This window comes from Tympanuchus pallidicinctus, unplaced genomic scaffold, assembly GCF_026119805.1.
Source record: "Tympanuchus pallidicinctus isolate F22 unplaced genomic scaffold, pur_lepc_1.0 scaffold23, whole genome shotgun sequence".
NCBI classification, from domain to species: Eukaryota; Metazoa; Chordata; class Aves; order Galliformes; family Phasianidae; genus Tympanuchus; species Tympanuchus pallidicinctus.
Window position 1 is genome coordinate 5,939,829 of NW_026294740.1, and position 17,757 is coordinate 5,957,585.

The following is a 17,757-nucleotide window of genomic DNA, read 5'->3' on the forward strand; positions in this document are numbered from 1 at the left end:
GAAAGAGGAGTCTTACATTGCTCTAATTCCAATTTCTAGCTGTGAAATGTTTTGTCTTCTGTTACATCGTGTAGTTTGAGTTCTTTAACTTGACTTTTAAAGTTAACAACTCTGAAGGAATAGGAAGTAAAAGAGTAGGTAGAGCTCTGGTTCAGCAGCCAGAGTGCAAGGACTGTCCTGACCTGTTCCTGGTTTAAGTGGCATGCTACCACCTGGCTGAGGAGGGAAAGTGCTGCTCTTCTGACAACACCTGTGCAGGTGTCCCCAGCCCCTGCTGCAGGGAGAGTTTTGCAGTGAAGACAAATGCAGAGAGAAACTCTTTTATTGAATCACTTGGTCATGCCAGAAAGCCATCCCAGCTTGAAGAGAGAAGATGCAGCTGTGTCTTCCTCCTCAGTTACAAGTTGCCTGAACAAGGAGCCAGGGCGCAAGGCCTCGTCTTCTGCTCTTGTGAATGCAGGAGGTGGAACCTGTTTTTAAGTACAAGAGAGTCAGGAATGATGACGGCACACCTTTGACCAAACCCTCATCTACAGGAGCTGCAAGGGGGTACAGACTACAGCAGAAGAGCTGTTTGCAGACAACCCAACTGGCTTTGCAATGACAAGCAGTGAAAGGTTGTTCTGAGAGGTGGATGCACAGCTTCTTCGTGTTAGCAACTACACAGGAGTCATTCAGTGCTCAAACACAGTAATCTGCAGTAAGGAAAAGACTGTTGCTCAGAACAGTGGTGCAACAACAGTAGAAGCACAGCTGTGGCTTTTTGTAGAGAGCTGCTCTTGAGTAATTGCCAACTTTAACCTCCCTAGAACTGTTCTGATAAAAGGAACAAGTGATTCTGCAGGGTGGAGTGAATGCAGAATGTCCATGTACTCCATAGCCATGGCTGGGAGTGGTGGAAGCAAGACAAACATCACTGCACACTTCTACAGGCTACTACAGCTGAGGAGGAAGAGGTAAAGAATACACTTACTGTTAAGCTTTGGGCTTTTTAAATAACCCTGATACTGTATCTGTTTTTTAGTACTTCTAAAACATAAGAGAACAAGGACTGCAGAGTAAGTGCCAGCAGCTCGAGTACCACTCTGCTTTGATAAAGCCAGGTCTTTATTCCTCCATCCTGGCTGCAGAAACATCAGTTTGATTCTTAGATTATCAATGGCTAAAGAAAATGGATCACTGCTTCCTGTAGCAGTAAGGTACCCCTTGGCTCTTTCCATCCTCAGCACAGGGAGCTCCACCTAAGCAAATGCTTTGAACTGGAGGAAACGTGGCAGCATAACGTTTGTCTGCCAGTAAAACAGCAACAAGACGAGGCAGAGCCTTTGCAAGAGAAGCAAGCCACTCGGTTCACACAGGCTGAAATACCCAGGCCAGCTTCATCAGGAGTTAAAGGTCAGCATCGCACTGGAAGGGAGTTGAAATAATTAGATAATATCCTTTAACATTTCCTGCAGCCATACTTAAATGAAACCCTTTTATGCATTGATCTCAAAACGCCTCATCTGTGCAGATCTTCACTGCATTTTCATGACGGATGTTGCTGATTTTTTACCACACAGAAAGCTGGCCCCAAAAATATCCAGGGGCCATCGGGTTTCTTTGGAGGGCCGAGGGGAAATCCAACCCATCTCATGCTGTGTTGCCGTAATGGTTCTCTCATTTTACAGAAAATAAAAAATCAGGTTAAATATTAACTGCCTGGCTGCTTTCTTCTTTCCCTGCAAGCTCTACTGTTGGTGGGACAATGAGCACAGGAGTTCACGTGGCTCTGTTTCACCAACCTGAGCTCTTTCTGTGTTCCTGGTCGCAGACTTCGCCTTTCGTGAACTCGACATACTGAGTGGCAGAAGTCCAAACCTTAAGAGATGGAAGAAAGAAATGCACTTGGTCATAGGAAACAGCAGTGCTAGACCTGTTTCCTGACGAGATGTAGGAATGAACAGAAGAGCTGGGTAACTTACCTGATCTGGCTGGATGCTAAGGGCAAGATATTATGGAGCTCCTGGGAGCCCAGAGCCCCGCTCCTACTTGTGTACTGGTTCTCTGTCCCAGTCAGCAAGCCAAAGAGAACCTACAAGGTATGAAAGCTGTTTGCAAGGAGGGCATCTGCAGAGTTGACCAGCCAACATGCTGCTGCTGAGCCTACTAGCATGGCTTTGCACAGTACTTGTGGTTGGTTTAAAGTCTGACTATAAATTGTCTCCCTTCTCTCCCTCTAACTCTTAATTGGTGCTGCTTGCTGTTACTATAGTTGAGTTCTGGGGCTGTTTCAGCACTACTTAACCCAATTAACATTGCACAGGCTTCAGCAAATCCTGTTAGATAAAGTTCTGCCAACTCCATGCGTGATTATGTGCCATACAGCCAGCTCAGCAAGCTCCTCTTCTTGTCACCTGGTATTAAATACCCTTCCCATTCCTGACTAAGTGCCAGCAGCTCTCTATGGACATGAAGCAGTTTATCAAACTACCCTTCAAATCATGTTTTTTAGCACTGCTTCCTGATGGATGCATTCCTTTTCATGCACTTACAGAGGTTCGCTGAACCAGGCGATTAAGGTTGCTGTTTAGGTGTGGTGTAAAAACATCCAAGTCAAATGGATCGATGTGTCCCTCCAGGAAGTCAGTCACCTTCTCAATCCTACAAGCAGAGCAGAGGAAAGCCTGTCAGTATTTACATCCTAGTGAGCAAAGATGGCTGCTCACATCCGTGGGATGCTTTCACTGGGTGCTCTGGAACTGCCAGGGCCTCGACCTGCAGAAGTGACTGAACGAAATGTGAACTGCTAAGAAAAAGAATAAAATCAGCTGAATGATTTCAGCTCTTCCTGGTACTGCTGTAATACCTGCTGTTGTTTCTCCCCAGGGTAGCTGAAGGTTTGAACCCAGGTGGGAGCTGATAACTGTTCTCTTTAGGAGCATCCTCCCAAGGTGTGCCTGCCACCACATGGATGCACTGTGCATACAAAGCAGAGGGCACCAGCCTGCTGTCTGAACTGTCAGTTGCAGAATCCCACTCCTACACGTAGAGGATAAGCTGTGACTCACTGGAAGAAGCCAGTTCCTGTGACTGTGCACAGAGGTTGTACTGCCCTGCACGGCCCAGGCACCACTCCTGTGGGTGTTCTGGCAGACAGCAAGGCTGCAAGTTTAAACAGCTGTGGGGCTCCACAACATGTTGTAAGTCTCCAGCACTCAGAATTACGCTGCACCTGGAGTCATGCTTGATCCTGCTGGTTTTTGCCTCCTCACTTTTCGCTGTCAAGATGACATTCAGGTACCGCAGGTCGTAGAGTAGCTGCAGAGCTCTGTTCTGCGTCATGGGGAAGCTGCCTGCTTTCTGCAAATAAGAAAAGGGCTTTTCACTGACACTGAAAATGTCAGCCCCCCAAAAAACAACCGGCACAACCAAACCCCTCTGAGCACACAGGCTGCTGTCAGATCCCTTTCTGCCTCATTCTGGGGGAGGCAGAGTGCCCTCACCCCTTCAGCCCTCCCAGGTGGATATTTCCTTCTCCAGGGGACCGGAGCACAGATACTGCCCAGCGATCCCCACATCCCATGCAGGCCGGAACCAGGCCTGATCCTACTCGTGTACCTTGTCCTGCTTCTCCTCCATGAGCTTTTCATAGGCAGCAAGGACTTCTGCCATGCAGGCCTTCAGCAGCTCCTGCAAGGTGACCTTTGGCAAAGTGTGACCGCCGACCCGGTTCAGCTCTTGGCACAGGCTGAAGAGGAGGCACTGGACGTACCAGGATGGCTGTTCAACAAAACACTGTTATTTTCATGTGGTCTGTAAGCTATGTTAGCTTTGTCAGCAGCAGAACATCGTTCTTCTGAGCTCCCTGCACCCTAGGCAACAAATTTGCTGTGACAAAGATCTACCTTCCCCCATAGAAGGGCTCGAATCTGAATTTCACAGGTTTTTAATCTGCTTTTGGTTACAGCAGTCCTGAAAGCACAACGGGTGCAGTCCTGTACTTCAGAGCAATCAGTTTCTGTGAAGTCTCTCTAGTGGGCTTCTATGTATAAACCAGGCATGCATCCTAATTTGGCTCAACTTTAAAGGACGGGGGCTGATCTTATTCATTTGAATACATAACAGCAACTACCTATTTTCCTTCCTCTTAAACTCACCTCTGTCTCCCTTTCCACTCACCTCTGTCTCCTTAAGAGGTGAGTGTCTCAAAGAGCAAATAACAGCACCACAGAGTGTCTGCCCTGTGCTCATAGTGCCGGGCAAACTGCGTGGTAGGTCAGCAACCTTCGACAAAGCAGTGGTTTCGGAAAACATCAAACATTTTCTCCTCCCATCAGATCATTTCTCTGCATTTATCAAGAGAATCTTTCTCATACCTGCATAGGCAGACGGATCTTTGATGTTACGCTGTTTCCAGACTCAGCCTCCTCCTGAATTTCAATCTCATCCCAGTTGGTGGCTGTGGCCAAGACAGAACCAGCTGTGTCTAGCAGCAACGTTTGAGTAAAGCACTGAACTAGAGCCTAGAGTGCAAAACACAAAAGCATTGAGTCACAAGACTGTGGTGAGAGCAAACACGGACAGGCAGCCTTCTCCTACAGACAGGCTATCCTCCCTCACCCCCCAGGCTGCATCCCACCAGGTTCCACCTCTGTCAGCTACGGAGCAGCAGCAGCACCAATCACAGGGAGCTGAGCCACTGAATCACAGAATCATAGAACGGTCTGGGTTGCAAAGGACCACAGTGATCATTGAGTTTCAACCCCCCTGCTGTGTGCAGGGTCACCAGCCACCAGACCAGGCTGCCCAGAGCCACATCCAGCCTGGCCTTGAATGCCTCCAGCGATGAGGCATCCACAACCTCCTTGGGCAACCTGGTCCAATGTGTCACCACCCTTCTGGGTGAAAAACTTCCTCCTAAAACCCCACTGAAAGCAGCTGTGATGAGAGAAGCAGGTCCTTACTTTAGTAACAGCAGAGCTCCAGATCTGGTAAGCAGCCAGGCTTTGCTGCAGGAGTTCTGCCTTCACCTCCTGCCACTTGGCTTGCACAGGATTCACTTCTTGGACTTTCCCCTTCCCCAGCTTCTTGGTGGAGCGGGTTTCCTTCAGTGTCGTCTCCGCGCTGCCTGACCGGCCCAGGATACACTGCTTGAGGTGAGGACAAAGCTCACTCAGGGACTGGCAGAGCCTGGCCATGAAGAGGACAGCGTGGAGCCTGCTATCACTGCGAGCATCTGCCCGTGCAGCCTGGAGCTCTTCACGCACACAGCTCAGCACATGGTGGATGCAGGCAATGCAGTGCTCGCGGAGCAGCCCTTCCACCCTGCTGGTGTCGGCGTAGCGGTCGAAGGCTGAGAGAGGCTGCAAGGTGGGAGCGAGCTCCTTGGTGGCTGAAGACTCAGCAGGAAGGTAAGACAGGAGGTCATCCAACCTGGCTTTCAGCTTCGAGTCCAGAGCTGAGCAGAAGCTCTGCACGCATGGCGTGAGCGCCTGGGCCTTCATGGACAGGCCGCTCTTGGTAAACTGGCTGCGGTTTGCCACGTTGACCCAAGCAGCATCTGAAGGCAGATCGCTGGAGCTCTCTGACCACAGGAACTGGGCCACATTGTGTTCAAATTGGACGTGCTTGCTCAAGGCAGAGGTGTTGGATTTGGCCTCGAGTTCCTGCAGAGCTAAGATGAGAAGCTGTTTGGAGCTGCTTGAGATGGATTCAAACCCTTCTTTAGTCAGTATCTAGAAAGTGAGGAAAAAAACAAGCTTTTACAGGTGCTTCCTGTAACACAGCACTTAAGATATGCACTTAATGCTTCTAACTGGCACCAGTGGCATGCTGGAGACAAGATGGGGAACAGAGCAAAGCTGCAGCAGGGTGCTCACCTCCAGCCTGTCCAGGAAGAGCTGCCGCAGCAGGTCCTCCCAAAAGGAAGCAGGCTTGTCCAAAAGGCGACGGCACAACACATCCCAGTTCTGGCTTATGGACTCACTTGTGAGCAGCTCCCACACTGCATCACGGATCCCCGCGAGGCCTTTCAGGCTCTTCACGTAGACCAGCAGGTTGCTGACCCCAGCCCTGATATCCTCACTGCACCTGAAGGTGGAGTTTTACTTCAGACTGGCTCAGAAACAACACCAGAGAACCCAGGAGAAAACACATGCTACATCAAGGTGTGTGGGGGGGTTCTTTATCTGTCAGTAAGAAACTCTACCTGCAATGGCACCTGCAGGGCTCAGGGTACCTCTGGCTCTCAGTGAGACAGCTGCACCCTAAATCCCAGCAAGGAAGCCCTGCATTGGAAACTCAGGGCTACTGTGGGCATCGAAGCCAGGTGCACCCTAGGAACACCCCCACTATGCTAATTGCCCTCATTATGAGCCTGGCAAGCAGGGGGAAACTTCTCGTGGCCAATAAACTCACCACAGGGGGCTACAGCTGATGCCAGGGACCAGCTGGCCAGCCCAGCAGCAGCTCCTCTATGGGTTAATGACACAAGACTGACACCCATATATGAGTAACCGGGCTGCTAAGGGGCTGGAAGAGCTGTTCCCATCCACGTGGTGGGAACTGGGGAGGGAGCTGAATGCTCTATAAAGGGGCTCTGTCTGCACTCACAGTCCAGAGAAGGGCAGTGAAGAGGAAGGAGGTGCTGGACCAAGAGCCAAAAGAGAAAGGTAAGGGATTTTGCTTTGCTTTCCTTTTCTTTGTTTGTTTGCTTGTGATTTTTGGCAGTATAAAGCAGCTCTAGATAAATATTATGAAGCCCTGGGCTAACCAGTGTGGTCTGCTGTAACAGAGTGCTACAGCCTGATAAGACTGTGCCCTGCTGTTTTGGCTGCTTAACTGCAGGGGTGAAGGAATACTGAGCAGGGAGTCAGCAGAGCTTTGCTTTGTAGGGGTGTGTGACTTTGTTTTGTCCTTAGCAAGGAGACATTGTAGGGGCCTTCTGTGAAGGAGGAGAGCGTCACACTCACATGGTGATCCACTTCTGCAGAGTGTCTCTGAGATAGTCCTGGCTGATGGGGTGCGCCAGGGTCCGCAGGGTTGGCTGGAACTCCACTACAGACTCTGGGAGGTACCTGAACCAGCTGCTCAGCTTCACCTCGTCCTCCAGAACCCCACCTTTTCCTAGAAGCACATGGGATGGGGAAATCAGCTCAGCACAGGGCAGCCTCCTGCCTGTAAACAGAGCTGCTGCTGCCTGGGTGCTCACCTGCTGGCTGCTGGCCTGTAGTGCTCTCCAGGGTGGAGAAGAGTAAGCCACAGGGTAGGGCTGGGTCTGGTGTCACCCCTTCAGGCATCACATAGAAGAGAGCATGAGCTTGGTACAGGGTAGTGGTTAGCAGCTCCATCAGTGAACACACCTGAGCTTTTATACCTGCACCTGCAAAAAAAAGAAAAAGCCTTTCAGTGAAGGCAGCCCCTCTAGCAGAAGTATGACAATGCTCTGTGGGTCCAGTGAAACCTTCCAGGAATGGGCTGGACAGCATGTGCCTCAGCCATGTACGTCACCTACTTCCTGGCTGAAGATAAGTTTGGCTTTAGTTCCTGAGCTCTGTTAATTCAGCACTGTGGCAAAAAGCTGCCAGGACACCCACAGTGCCACTGCAGTTGTGCAACATGGCTGAAACCCCACCACTCTGAGCTTTGCAGGATTAAGCCGCCCACTTTTCTGCTTGGGTACTGCAAGGCAAAATGGAGAAGAAACAGAGCTGGTTACCCTAACTTTAAAAAGGAGGCAGCCCTGTTGTACTGACCGTGGTGTGGCTGGTTGAGAAGCTGTTGGATTGCCAGTTTCCTGGCCAGAAGGAAGTCTGCAAGGGCCTGGCGTGGGGAGCTATCCTCCAGAAGCATGATGGCACACAAGGCTTCTGCCACTGCCTGGTCTGACACGGTCTGGCACTTCAGCAGAGACTTGCTCTCCTGCAAGATGGTGGATCTGGCAAGGAAAGGAACCAGACAGTAACCAAGTGCTAGAGGGAGAAGGTCTGCTGTTTGACAGAACTGTAGATTGGGTTAGGAGACTCTGAGCAGAAACTCTACTCAGTACTGCATTCCTCACAGCAGAAGCCTGCTGTTATTTATAATGGCTTCAGTTGACCTTAAAGATCATCTAGTTCCAATCCCTGCTGTGGGCTGGCTGCCATCCACCAGATCAGGTGATCCAGGGTCCCACCCCAAGCCTGGCCTTGGGCACCTGCAGGGATGGGATACCCACAGCTCTGTGCCAGGGCCTTGCCACTCTGTGGGTAAAGAATTTCTTCCTAGCATCTAACCTAGACATCTAGATCTTCTTTTATTTAGTTTAAAGCCATTCTCCTTTGTCCAATCATTAACTGCCCACCTAAAACGTTGCTCTCCCTTTTGTGTATAAGCCCCCCTCAACCACTGGGATGCTGAACTGAGGTTTCTCTAGAGCATTCTCCAGTCTGAATACTCTCAGCCTTTCCTCACAGCAATGACATAGACGCAGTCCTGAGGGTGGGACCTCACAAAGCAGAGCAGAGGAGGACAATCCCTGCTGTTAACCCAGCTCAGGACGCTGTTGGCCCTTGGGCCCCAAGCACCCGCTGCCGTTCACCACGCGTCCTTCTCCCACCTGAAGTGGCTGGCGGCGGCCACCTGGCGCAGCAGGATGGGGAAGCGGGCAAGGACAGGGCTGTAGCGGGCGCGGGGCGCGTCGAGCTGCAGCAGGCCGTGCAGGTGGCGGCACAGCAGGTAGAGGCGGGCGGCGTGCAGGTAACGCCCGGCCTCCATGGCGCTCCACGCCCGCTCGGGGATGTCCAGCAGCAGCTTCAGTTGCGCGGCCGCCCGGTACAGCTTGTCCTGCACCTGCGGCGGGGCCTGCGGTTGAGAAAACGGCGTTAAGGCAGGGCTCGGAAGGCATCATCCCCCCAGCCAGCTCGTTGCTCACCGGGGGAGCGGGGCCGGGCCGCGTCGCCCCGCCGCGCTGCAGGCCCCGCACGGAGTCCAGCAGCCGCTCGGCACTCAGCCGCATCTCGGCGATGGTGTCGGCCGCCTCGATCAGGTCACGGTAACGCTCGCCCACCATCTGCCGCAGCTCCTCCCGCTTCTGTTCGATGCCGGCCCGCAACCGCCGCTCTGCCTCGCGCAGCTCCGCCGCTGTGTGAGCCTCGAACAGAGCCTCGGCCTCCGCGCCCCGCGCCGCCGTGGCCGCCATCGCTGCGGGGCGGTAGTGACGTGGCGACCGCCATCTTGGAGACGGGCCGGGCGACTTCCGGCGGCGTGCCGCCATCTTGGAATCGGGCAGTGCTACTTCCGGCGGCAGGCCGCTATCTTTGTGCCGGGCAGAGTGCCGCCCGGTTGCCATGGCAATAGAGATGCGGGGAAACACTCTCTACCTGCGGGCCCGCTTCGGTCTCAGCGCCGGGCCCGGGACCCTCTTGGGTGCTGGCTACCGGGTCTACCTTCCCGCCTGGCTCCCGGGGCAGGCCCAGTCCTGTCCGCAGCGCCAGGCCGCGGAGCCGGGCCCCAACCCAGCCCCGAGGTCCTGCGGGCGTCGCTAGGGGGCGCCATTGGTTCGGCCGAGCGCTCCGCGCCTGCTGCTCGTGGGCTGCTTGGGGGCGCGGCTGCCGTGCATGGGAAACAGAAAATCCCCTCTGGTAGCGCACACGTTATCTTCTGTTTCCAGTCCCCGGAGGTAGCGGGAAAGCTCTGAGCGTGCAGATCCTTCCCAAGGCGCTTATTGGCTTGCTTCTGCCTGTGCTCCTGCCTGGGCTGCGTGTTTCTGATCGCAGCGCCGAGCCGCCCATCCCCGCACGTGTGTGCACGCAGTTCTAGTCAGACCTGACAGGCACACAAATAGGGCTGTTCTTCGTGTTCTGAAGGGATTTATTTGCATGGAAACCACAGAGAGCAAAGCTGCCCCGTGCAGCGGTGGGCACTGCTGGCTGCAGGGCTCAGCATTCACAGTTCGTAGCAGAGCCCGTGTCCGAACATCTGCAGCACAGACCTCGTGGTTTCCCTCCAAGCACACACAACCTACCCAGTGTCGCTGTCTGCAGTCGATCAGATCTCCAGCAGTGGCAATTAACAGGCTCTGGTCCCTTCAGAAGCAGCACAGATGTGTTGCCAGCTGGAAAAGACAACCTCCTGCCTTGGAGTTGTTCATGCTGAGTTTCTGCAGCCCTCGTGCCTGTTGCTGTTTGTGGTCACGCTTCATCTGTGACCCATCTTGTTTTGTGGCCGGTGCCCTGAGTTTGGAGCAATGTTGTGCTTTTGGGGCAGCCAGCTCTCCCATGGGGACCCTCTGAGCTGAGACCAACCCGCTGGGGACCCGCTGAGCTGAGATGGGAAGAGGAACAGTGGGACTGTGGAGGACACAAAGTGTGCACTGCCCACGGTGACACTCTGGGTTTGGTGCCTTTTCTCCTCCTGGGAGGAGTCCAAGCCTCTTCTATACTTACGCTGCTCTTGCCCAGCTCAGGCACATGCACAGAAAGTCAGAAATGGTAGGAAAATTTGTTTACTTTCCTCCCACCCCCATCCACATTTCCATCCCTGTGACACAGACAGCCGGGAGCCTTTGCTGTAAGAAGGCTCAGTTCCACACTGACACCAAGAAACATCATATTGCTACAGAGAGAAAGGCTTCAGGCAGAAATGCTCTCCATCATGTTCCAGTCACAATGTCTTACACCAGACCCACACACACTATACAGAGCACAGATACAGATACAGAGGGGTGTATGTACAGAACATGGCAATGTGGCACAGTGCTGCTTGAGGAACCCCAGCTTGGCTAGGAAGGACTCAGCACTTAGCAGCAGCCTAAGCTCTTCTCCCCTTGCCCTGCTCAAGTGCTTTAGTTGCCTGTTAGCACAGCAGTTGCTTCCAGGCTCATGCATGCCACAGCCAGCCCCACATGGATAGTGAAGGGCACCCAAAGAGCTGGGTCTGACTGCTCCTGCACGCTGCTTGTGGGGTGCACAGCAAAACAGAGGAGTGCAGAGTGTCTCTACAGCATCAGGGATAATAAAACCTTCTGCTGGCATGTCTGCTATATACACATATGTACAACTACCCACCCCTTCCCTCCTGACCATGCAGTACAGTGTGGGGTACTTGGACTTGGCATCCCTTGTGTCCTTCTGGTCAGGGCACAGATCCAGTCAGGCCCCCCTGGTCCCAGCTGGAGCCACGTCCTTGGTGCTCCTGGGTTTTGCTGTCCTGGTCCTGGAGCAAACAGCAGGATGAAATCTGACACGAGCAGTGTGCAGCTGGGGTTGCAGGCTGACAGGGAAGGGTAGATGTGTCCTCAGGTCAGAAAGCAGCAGTTTGCTTTTTCAGATGTAGTCATGGCAAGGTTGACTTTGAGGTCTGCTGCGCTCTTTGCCTGTGCCTTGGTGATGATCTCCCCTCTGCACAGCCCTGGCAGGGTTGGGACCAGGGGGACGCAGGCTCTCCCTGAGAGGTTGGAAATCAGCTTGTTCATAGCCAGGGCTGAAACAACCCCAGGAGCACAACACAAGCTGCAGCTTTCAGGCTATGCACCCCAGTACTCCCAGCACAAACACCATTGGTACTGCAGAGCCCCAGTGCCCTTATCTTGAGGTCCCAGGGGCTCAGCTCTTGCATCTTTCTGGAGCTGTTTTGGGGAGCTAATGCTGTTAGTGTCCCCAGCGTGCTCCCTGCTAGCCCCTTGGTGACCATGGGGCCATGTGCTGCTTAGGACTGCTCCAGCTGGGTGTAAGCAAGGCTCTGTAGGCAATGGTCTGATGCTGGCTCCTTCTCTTCTATCTGCTGAGCAGGAACAAAGGTGCTGAGGGGAAGGGGAGGGACGTGGGAACCAAGCCTGGCTCTGAGCAGCAGTGTGGATTCAGAGCCTGGGAGGTCTTGGATCCTCCATCGAGGACAAGGACAGACTTGGGGAAGCCCTCCAGAGATAGGACAGTGCAGTTTGTTAGGAAATTGTTATTTTAAAGAAGTCCAAGGCAGCTTTGGTGCTGATATCAGGAGTTGTAGAGACACAGTAAGAAGGCTGCAGGGCCAAACCCAGCCTCTCACTGCCCAGCAGGCTTTGGCTGCCAAGGGCTGGGTGGAACCAGCCACCACAGCACCAGGAGCCAGGCTCTGTCCCGGGTGCAATGTTCCTCATCTGTGTGTGGGATCGAGTGATGGGATTGAGGACAGTTTGTTTCTCATGGGTGTGGGGTCACCACACAGGATAATACTACAGGACATGGGGCACTCTGCTTTCCATCACCTCCAAATTGGAACAAATCTGTTCCAGCCAGGGCAGGCGGGACTTGTAATTAATCTTACTTGCCTGGGAATAGTCTGCATGTGAAGTGGCAGCAGAGCTGCTCCGGCACTTGCAAGATCAACCTATTTGCTCTGAAATGAACTGGGAGAGATGTCTCATTATGCCGCTGGCAGCCCTGCGAGGCTTTTCGGAGCAGATATGAGGTCAAGTTCCAGCTAAAATCAAGTGGCTGAGAAGGAAAACTTTGTTACTGACAGCAGCAACAGCGCTGCTGTTTATTAGGCAGTGATGAGCAGCCTGGAAGCAGCACACAGGGTTACCTATGGCCAGGAATGGGAACAGCCCCTGCATAAGGGGAGGTGGTGGCAGGACCGGAGCTCTGCCGGCAGCACTGCAGCACTGCTGGGGGCTGCAAACATCAGGCTCTTACCTCCTCCCCTGCCTTCCTGTCACCTCTCCTGCCCCTGGCTCTTTCCACACAGATAACTCTTCTCCCACCCACCAGATATTAAGCACCCTGAGCCCAGCTGACGCATCGCTGCAGCCCTGACACTGAAGCCTTACCCTGGCAGAGGGCTGCACCAGGCTGGCAATCACACTCCAATATTTCACAGTAATGTGACAAGCTGCTCTTGTTTTAATTCCTGCGGCATCAATAGGCAGCCTGTGCTGCCGTCACTGCCTCTCGCCTCGGATTTATACCCCTTAATGAAGCTGTCGTGAGGACACGCTCAGCAAGTGACTGCCAGCAGCTCAGTGCTGAGCCCCCGCAGAGGTAAATGGTTAAAAGCAAATAAATGCTGACAGTGCCCTACATCGCCCCAGTAACCTAAGCCCCGTTCCCAGGGGGGTGTTCTGGTGCTGGTGTCTGAGTGAACTGTGCCAGGGAGCAGGCACTGAGCTCAGCACCGAGCTCCTGTGGGGTTCTGGGACTGGTGGGGTTGCAAAGTAGGACAGGGGTGATGTGCTGGTGGGGGGGGGGGGCATCACTGCAGAAAGAAAACAGGCACAAGCTCTGCCCTGTGCCTCCCCTCCTGCTCACACAGGGCTGCCAAGGAGGGACACCATGGGACAGGGTTTGAGTGCTGACCCTGAGGCTCATTGGGGCACAGCAGATCGCTGCAAGACATTCTTGAGCAGCTGAACGCAGCGGGCAGTGCAGCCACTGGGCTCTAATTGCTGTGTTTGGTGTCTGAGCAGAGCGTATCAGCTCCTGGGCTTATGCCATGGGAGGGCAAGTGCTGGGCTGAGGTTTACTGTCCCCCTGGTGGCTGGGCCAGACCCACCACCCCCTCACTGCATGACCTGCACCCCAGGGTCCCCCTTACCACGTTGGCTACAGGAGAGGCACTGGGGTCTGGATGCTCTTCTCTGCTCTTCCTGCTGGCTTTGTGCTGGAAGCCCCTGGGGAAAATGCTGTCCCCCCTCTGCAGTTACCTGCAAGACGTGCACCCCAGCAGTGACAGGGGTGGCTTGCAGTGGTCACAGCCTTGCTGTTAGCAACAGGGAGTGGAGACATGAGCAGCTGCAGCCATCCCATAGAACAGACAGCCCAGAGACTCTCCTCCATGCATCTCAGAGGCTTCTTCTCCAGCTCAGGATCCTCTGCTCCGCCCAGTCCTTTTGGCTCAGATGAGGGTCAAGCCCCTTGTGCCCCCACTTCCTGCCAACCATCTTCTCCATCACTCCTTCCTTTTTTATGACTTGCCTGGTCAGAGCAGGGAGGTGTTCTTGGTAAACAGGCGATGTTCCCTCATGGCAGCTCCGGCCCTGGTGATCCTCTGTGCCACCACAGGGACAGGACAAGCCCACATCTCACTTGGCCATCAGCAGCAACTGCACAGCTGTACTCCAAACCCCAATGCTACTGCTGAGTAAATGCTTCCAAGAATTTCCTACTGGATTGTACAGTGGCTGCTCAGCCAGCCTGGCCATGGCTCACTCAGGAGATCAGCCTGAGGCTGATGTGAACAGATCCAAGAAGAAAAGAAGGAAAAAGGGGGAAAATCCTCCATCTGTAGAGAAAATCTGTGAGAAGGTGATGTTATGGGAGGGAGGAGGGCAGGGGCTCTGCTGCAGCAGGGAGGCTGTGGGGCTGGCAGAGGCAGAACAGAAGCACGGAGGGACCCGAAAGTGCTGGAGAGGGCTGTGTCCTCGGGGAGGCTGCCTCTGTCCTGCCGTGCCTCCTCCATGCAGGACAGCTCTCTGCAAAGGAAGCAGTCAGACAGCAGCAGGGAGGCTTTGGGGGAAGAGTGGAGTAACTTACAAAGTGAATGTAAGCCCTTGTCTCCCCGGGGAGGACGTGACTGCAGGAGCTTGCTTGTGCTGCCAGGGAGCTCCCAGCAGGTCTCGGCTCCCAGTCGGCACAGCTCTGCAGTAGCACAGGCACTGTGTGCAGCACCTGTGGTCTCAGTTCCTCTCGAGGCCGCCCCCTGTGCACTCAGGTCCCAGCCCAGCCAGGCTACATTCTCCATCCGTCAGTTCGATGTGAGCACCGCTCCGGGGCAGAGCACCCAAAGCCAATTTCAGCCCCATGGGGAACACGAGGAGAACCAGCAGAGCAGTCCCAGCAATGTCTGCTGCCCACAGCGGCACTTTGGTGTTTAAACGTGCGCTGCCACGTGGGGATTCCTACAGAGTCTTTGTGTTCCTGGTGAGGCAGTTCCTCTTGAACCGTATGCTTCGCAATGCTTGAAAGCCAACCCACCAGCAGCTCGGGAACCAGCCCAGCTTAGGACACTCGGCCCATCAGGGTGTGCATCTCTGGCACTCCTGCCCGACTCCCTACATACCAGTGCTTTTGGGAGCAAGTGGGGAGAGGAGAGCGAGTGAAGGACAACCCCGCTGCCCTGTCAGATGCTTGTCTGCAGGTCACCATTGAGCAGGGTCCTTTGGGTTTCTGTGGTCTCGTTGAGCCTGGATTTGTCCTGCTTGCTGTCGCTTCGGTCCGCATCGTCCATGCCGCTGACCTTCACCAAGCAGAGGACGTTCTGAAAGCTCTTCTTGAAGTTATCAGACAAGAAGGCATAAAGGATGGGGTTGGCACAGCTGTTGGCATAACTGAGGACCACGACAAAGTCGAACATGCCCTTGAGGACGGGTGTGGGCACGATCAGGACAGAGACAGAGGAGACGTTGAAGATGTAGAAGGGGAGCCAGCAGAAGATGAAGACAGCAACCACGATGGAGACCATTCGGGTGACTTTCTTCTCAGACTTTTTCCTCTTGGAGGAGCCCACCCTGATGCCCGAGGACTTGACTTTGATAATGATGAACAAGTAGCAAAGGCAGATAATGGTGAGAGGCACCAGGAAGCCCAGGATGAAGGCGTAGATGATGAAGCCCGTGTACCACGCACCTGATTCTCCCGGCCAGATGATGGTGCAGCTACTCCTGCCGTGATTCTGCTGCACTCCAGCATAAATCATGATGGGCATGATCACCAACAGGGAGACACCCCAAACGGCCACGTTGATCATTTTGGCTGTCCTGGGCCGTCTCCACTTGGCGGATTTAATGGGGTGGACAACAGCCAGGTAGCGGTCAACGCTCATAACTGTCAAGCAGAAGATGCTGGTGAACTGGTTGATCCCATCCACCGTCATGACAATCCTGCAGATGGCTTTGCCAAAGGGCCAATGTACCAACGCAACCTGCATGGCCAGGAAGGGCAGTCCCAGCATGAACAGCTCATCAGCAATGGCCAGGTTCAGGATGTAGATGTTGGTGATGGTCTTCATCTTGGCGTAACGAAGGATGACGTAAATCACCAGCGTGTTGCCGCACAGCCCTACGATGCAGACCACAAAGTAGATGAAGGTGAGGATGGCGTTGCTGGTTAGGTCGAAGTGCTGGCCTGTGGCATTCTGTGATGCATTGGTGGGGGCCTCTACGGAGAAGTTGTCGAATGGGGAAGCTGGAGAGAACCAGAAGGTGGTGGCGTTGGGCAGCTCGTATTCCAGATCCATGGCTCTGCTGGTTGCGGGGCACAGGTGGCTCAGGGAAAGCAAGATGTCATCTCCCCTTGCTTTGGGGATGAAGGAGAAAATTCTAGAAATTGGAGAAAATAGAAATGAAGGGATTCCTGGGGAGGATTTGCCCATCCTGCAGCCAAGCTCTGTAGAGAGATGCTCCCTGGAGGGCTTTCCCCAGCCCATCTCTGCCACCTCCTTCCTCCCCGCACAGGGAGCACAGAGGAGTCTGGTCTGGACACAACACGGCTCCTCCTGCCTCCGGAGCCCCCACGACCCCCCGAACCGCGACTGATGAATAAATCCCCTCTGGGTGCGACCGGCACTCGGAGCGGTGACAGAAGGGGAAAACCTCCCCTCTCAGCACGCAGCCGGCGAGGAGCCAGCGCCCAGCTTGGGAAAGGGAAACCCGAGGAGCTGCCGCTGCCGTGGAAGATGCGGGGTAGGCGGTAGCCGTGCCCGTACCCCGCTCTCCGCCGCGCCCTCCCCGCTCCCAGCCGAGCTCCGCTCCCGCCGGCTCCCCGCGGCTGCAGCCCCCGGGTCGGGTAGGGACAGCCGAGCGTCGCCGACCCCCGCTCCTCTCACCTGCTCCCACCGCCGTGCCCTTGCCCGGCCCGGCCCGGCGGGCACCGGGGAGGCGCCGGCAGCGCCCTCCGTTCCGCACCGCTCCGTTCCGATCAGCTCCGCGCTGCCCGCTCCGCCGCCGGACCCAACGCACCGGCTGCGCTCCGCCCCGCTTGGGGCGGCTCTGCGGGGCCGGGGCGGGGACAGCCCTGCCCGTGCTGCTGTTCGGTACCGCTCGGTCCGGCCCGGTCCTGTCCAACCTGTTCGGTAATGCCCCGCCCGCGATGCCCCGCGTGTGCTGCCCCACCGTGCCCGCTCTGCTCTCCCGACGCTGCCCTGCCGTGCCCGCCCGGCCCTTTGCGAGCCTCGGATGAGGGATGTGGAGGGGTGTGCTGGGGCTTGCGCTGCACTAAGTGGTGTGTGGAATTCCCAGTCTTTCTTGGGATGCTGGGACTATTTCTACCCAAGGATTTTGCACTCTGTGACCAAAGGCAAGGCGAGGCAGCTGTGTGCTGGCTTGGCACTGCCTGGGAGCGCTGGGAAGTTGGTGTGATGGTCACCCACAGCTTTGAGATGTCTGTGTGAAAGCTGGGATTCGTGCAGTACAGGTGGCAGCTGCCACAGCCTGTCCTGCTGCAGTTACCCAGTAACGGTGACTGGAGGAGAAAGACCAAAACCAGAGAGCTTTGGGTGAGATAACCTCTGCTCTGGTTTGTTTGAGATCTTGAATGCAATTAAATAGTAACTATTCCTCCTCCCCATCTTTCCACCAGTTATCAAAGAGACAACAGAAAGCAGGAAATTAAGAGTGGCTTGGAACAAAGAGCCAGGAGCGAGGCTGCTGATTGCAGCAAGAGGGGCTGGGAGGTTCTCATTTGCACTTAGCCATTCACTTACAGAGGTGGATCCAAAGACACAGGGTCTTGGAGCAAGAACAAGAACCATTATCAGCCTCATAAATCTTTTCGGAGGATGGAAAGATCTGCCCCTGGAATAAATGATGTGGATATTAATATC

General features: G+C 54.6%; 2 protein-coding genes across 2 annotated transcripts; both read right to left on the reverse strand.

The window, feature by feature from the left end:
• Nucleotides 1–304: 304 nt before the first annotated feature.
• COG1 (component of oligomeric golgi complex 1) lies at nucleotides 305–9,325 on the reverse strand. The gene is made up of 14 exons (XM_052687631.1): nucleotides 8,894–9,325; nucleotides 8,579–8,823; nucleotides 7,737–7,918; nucleotides 7,193–7,363; nucleotides 6,954–7,107; nucleotides 5,862–6,072; nucleotides 4,947–5,717; nucleotides 4,359–4,505; nucleotides 3,601–3,762; nucleotides 3,215–3,342; nucleotides 2,535–2,643; nucleotides 1,965–2,074; nucleotides 1,785–1,860; nucleotides 305–470 (listed from the first exon to the last, which is right to left on the reverse strand). The coding sequence occupies exons 1-14, from the start codon at nucleotides 9,308–9,310 to the stop codon at nucleotides 330–332; spliced, it is 3,024 nt and encodes a 1,007-aa protein (XP_052543591.1). The 5' UTR covers nucleotides 9,311–9,325; the 3' UTR covers nucleotides 305–329.
• A 1,124-nt stretch (nucleotides 9,326–10,449) lies between these two features.
• SSTR2 (somatostatin receptor 2) lies at nucleotides 10,450–16,903 on the reverse strand. Its single transcript, XM_052687647.1, has 2 exons — nucleotides 16,762–16,903; nucleotides 10,450–16,255 (listed from the first exon to the last, which is right to left on the reverse strand). The coding sequence occupies exon 2, from the start codon at nucleotides 16,171–16,173 to the stop codon at nucleotides 15,058–15,060; it is 1,116 nt and encodes a 371-aa protein (XP_052543607.1). The 5' UTR covers nucleotides 16,174–16,255; nucleotides 16,762–16,903; the 3' UTR covers nucleotides 10,450–15,057.
• Between the last annotated feature and the right edge of the window lie 854 nt (nucleotides 16,904–17,757).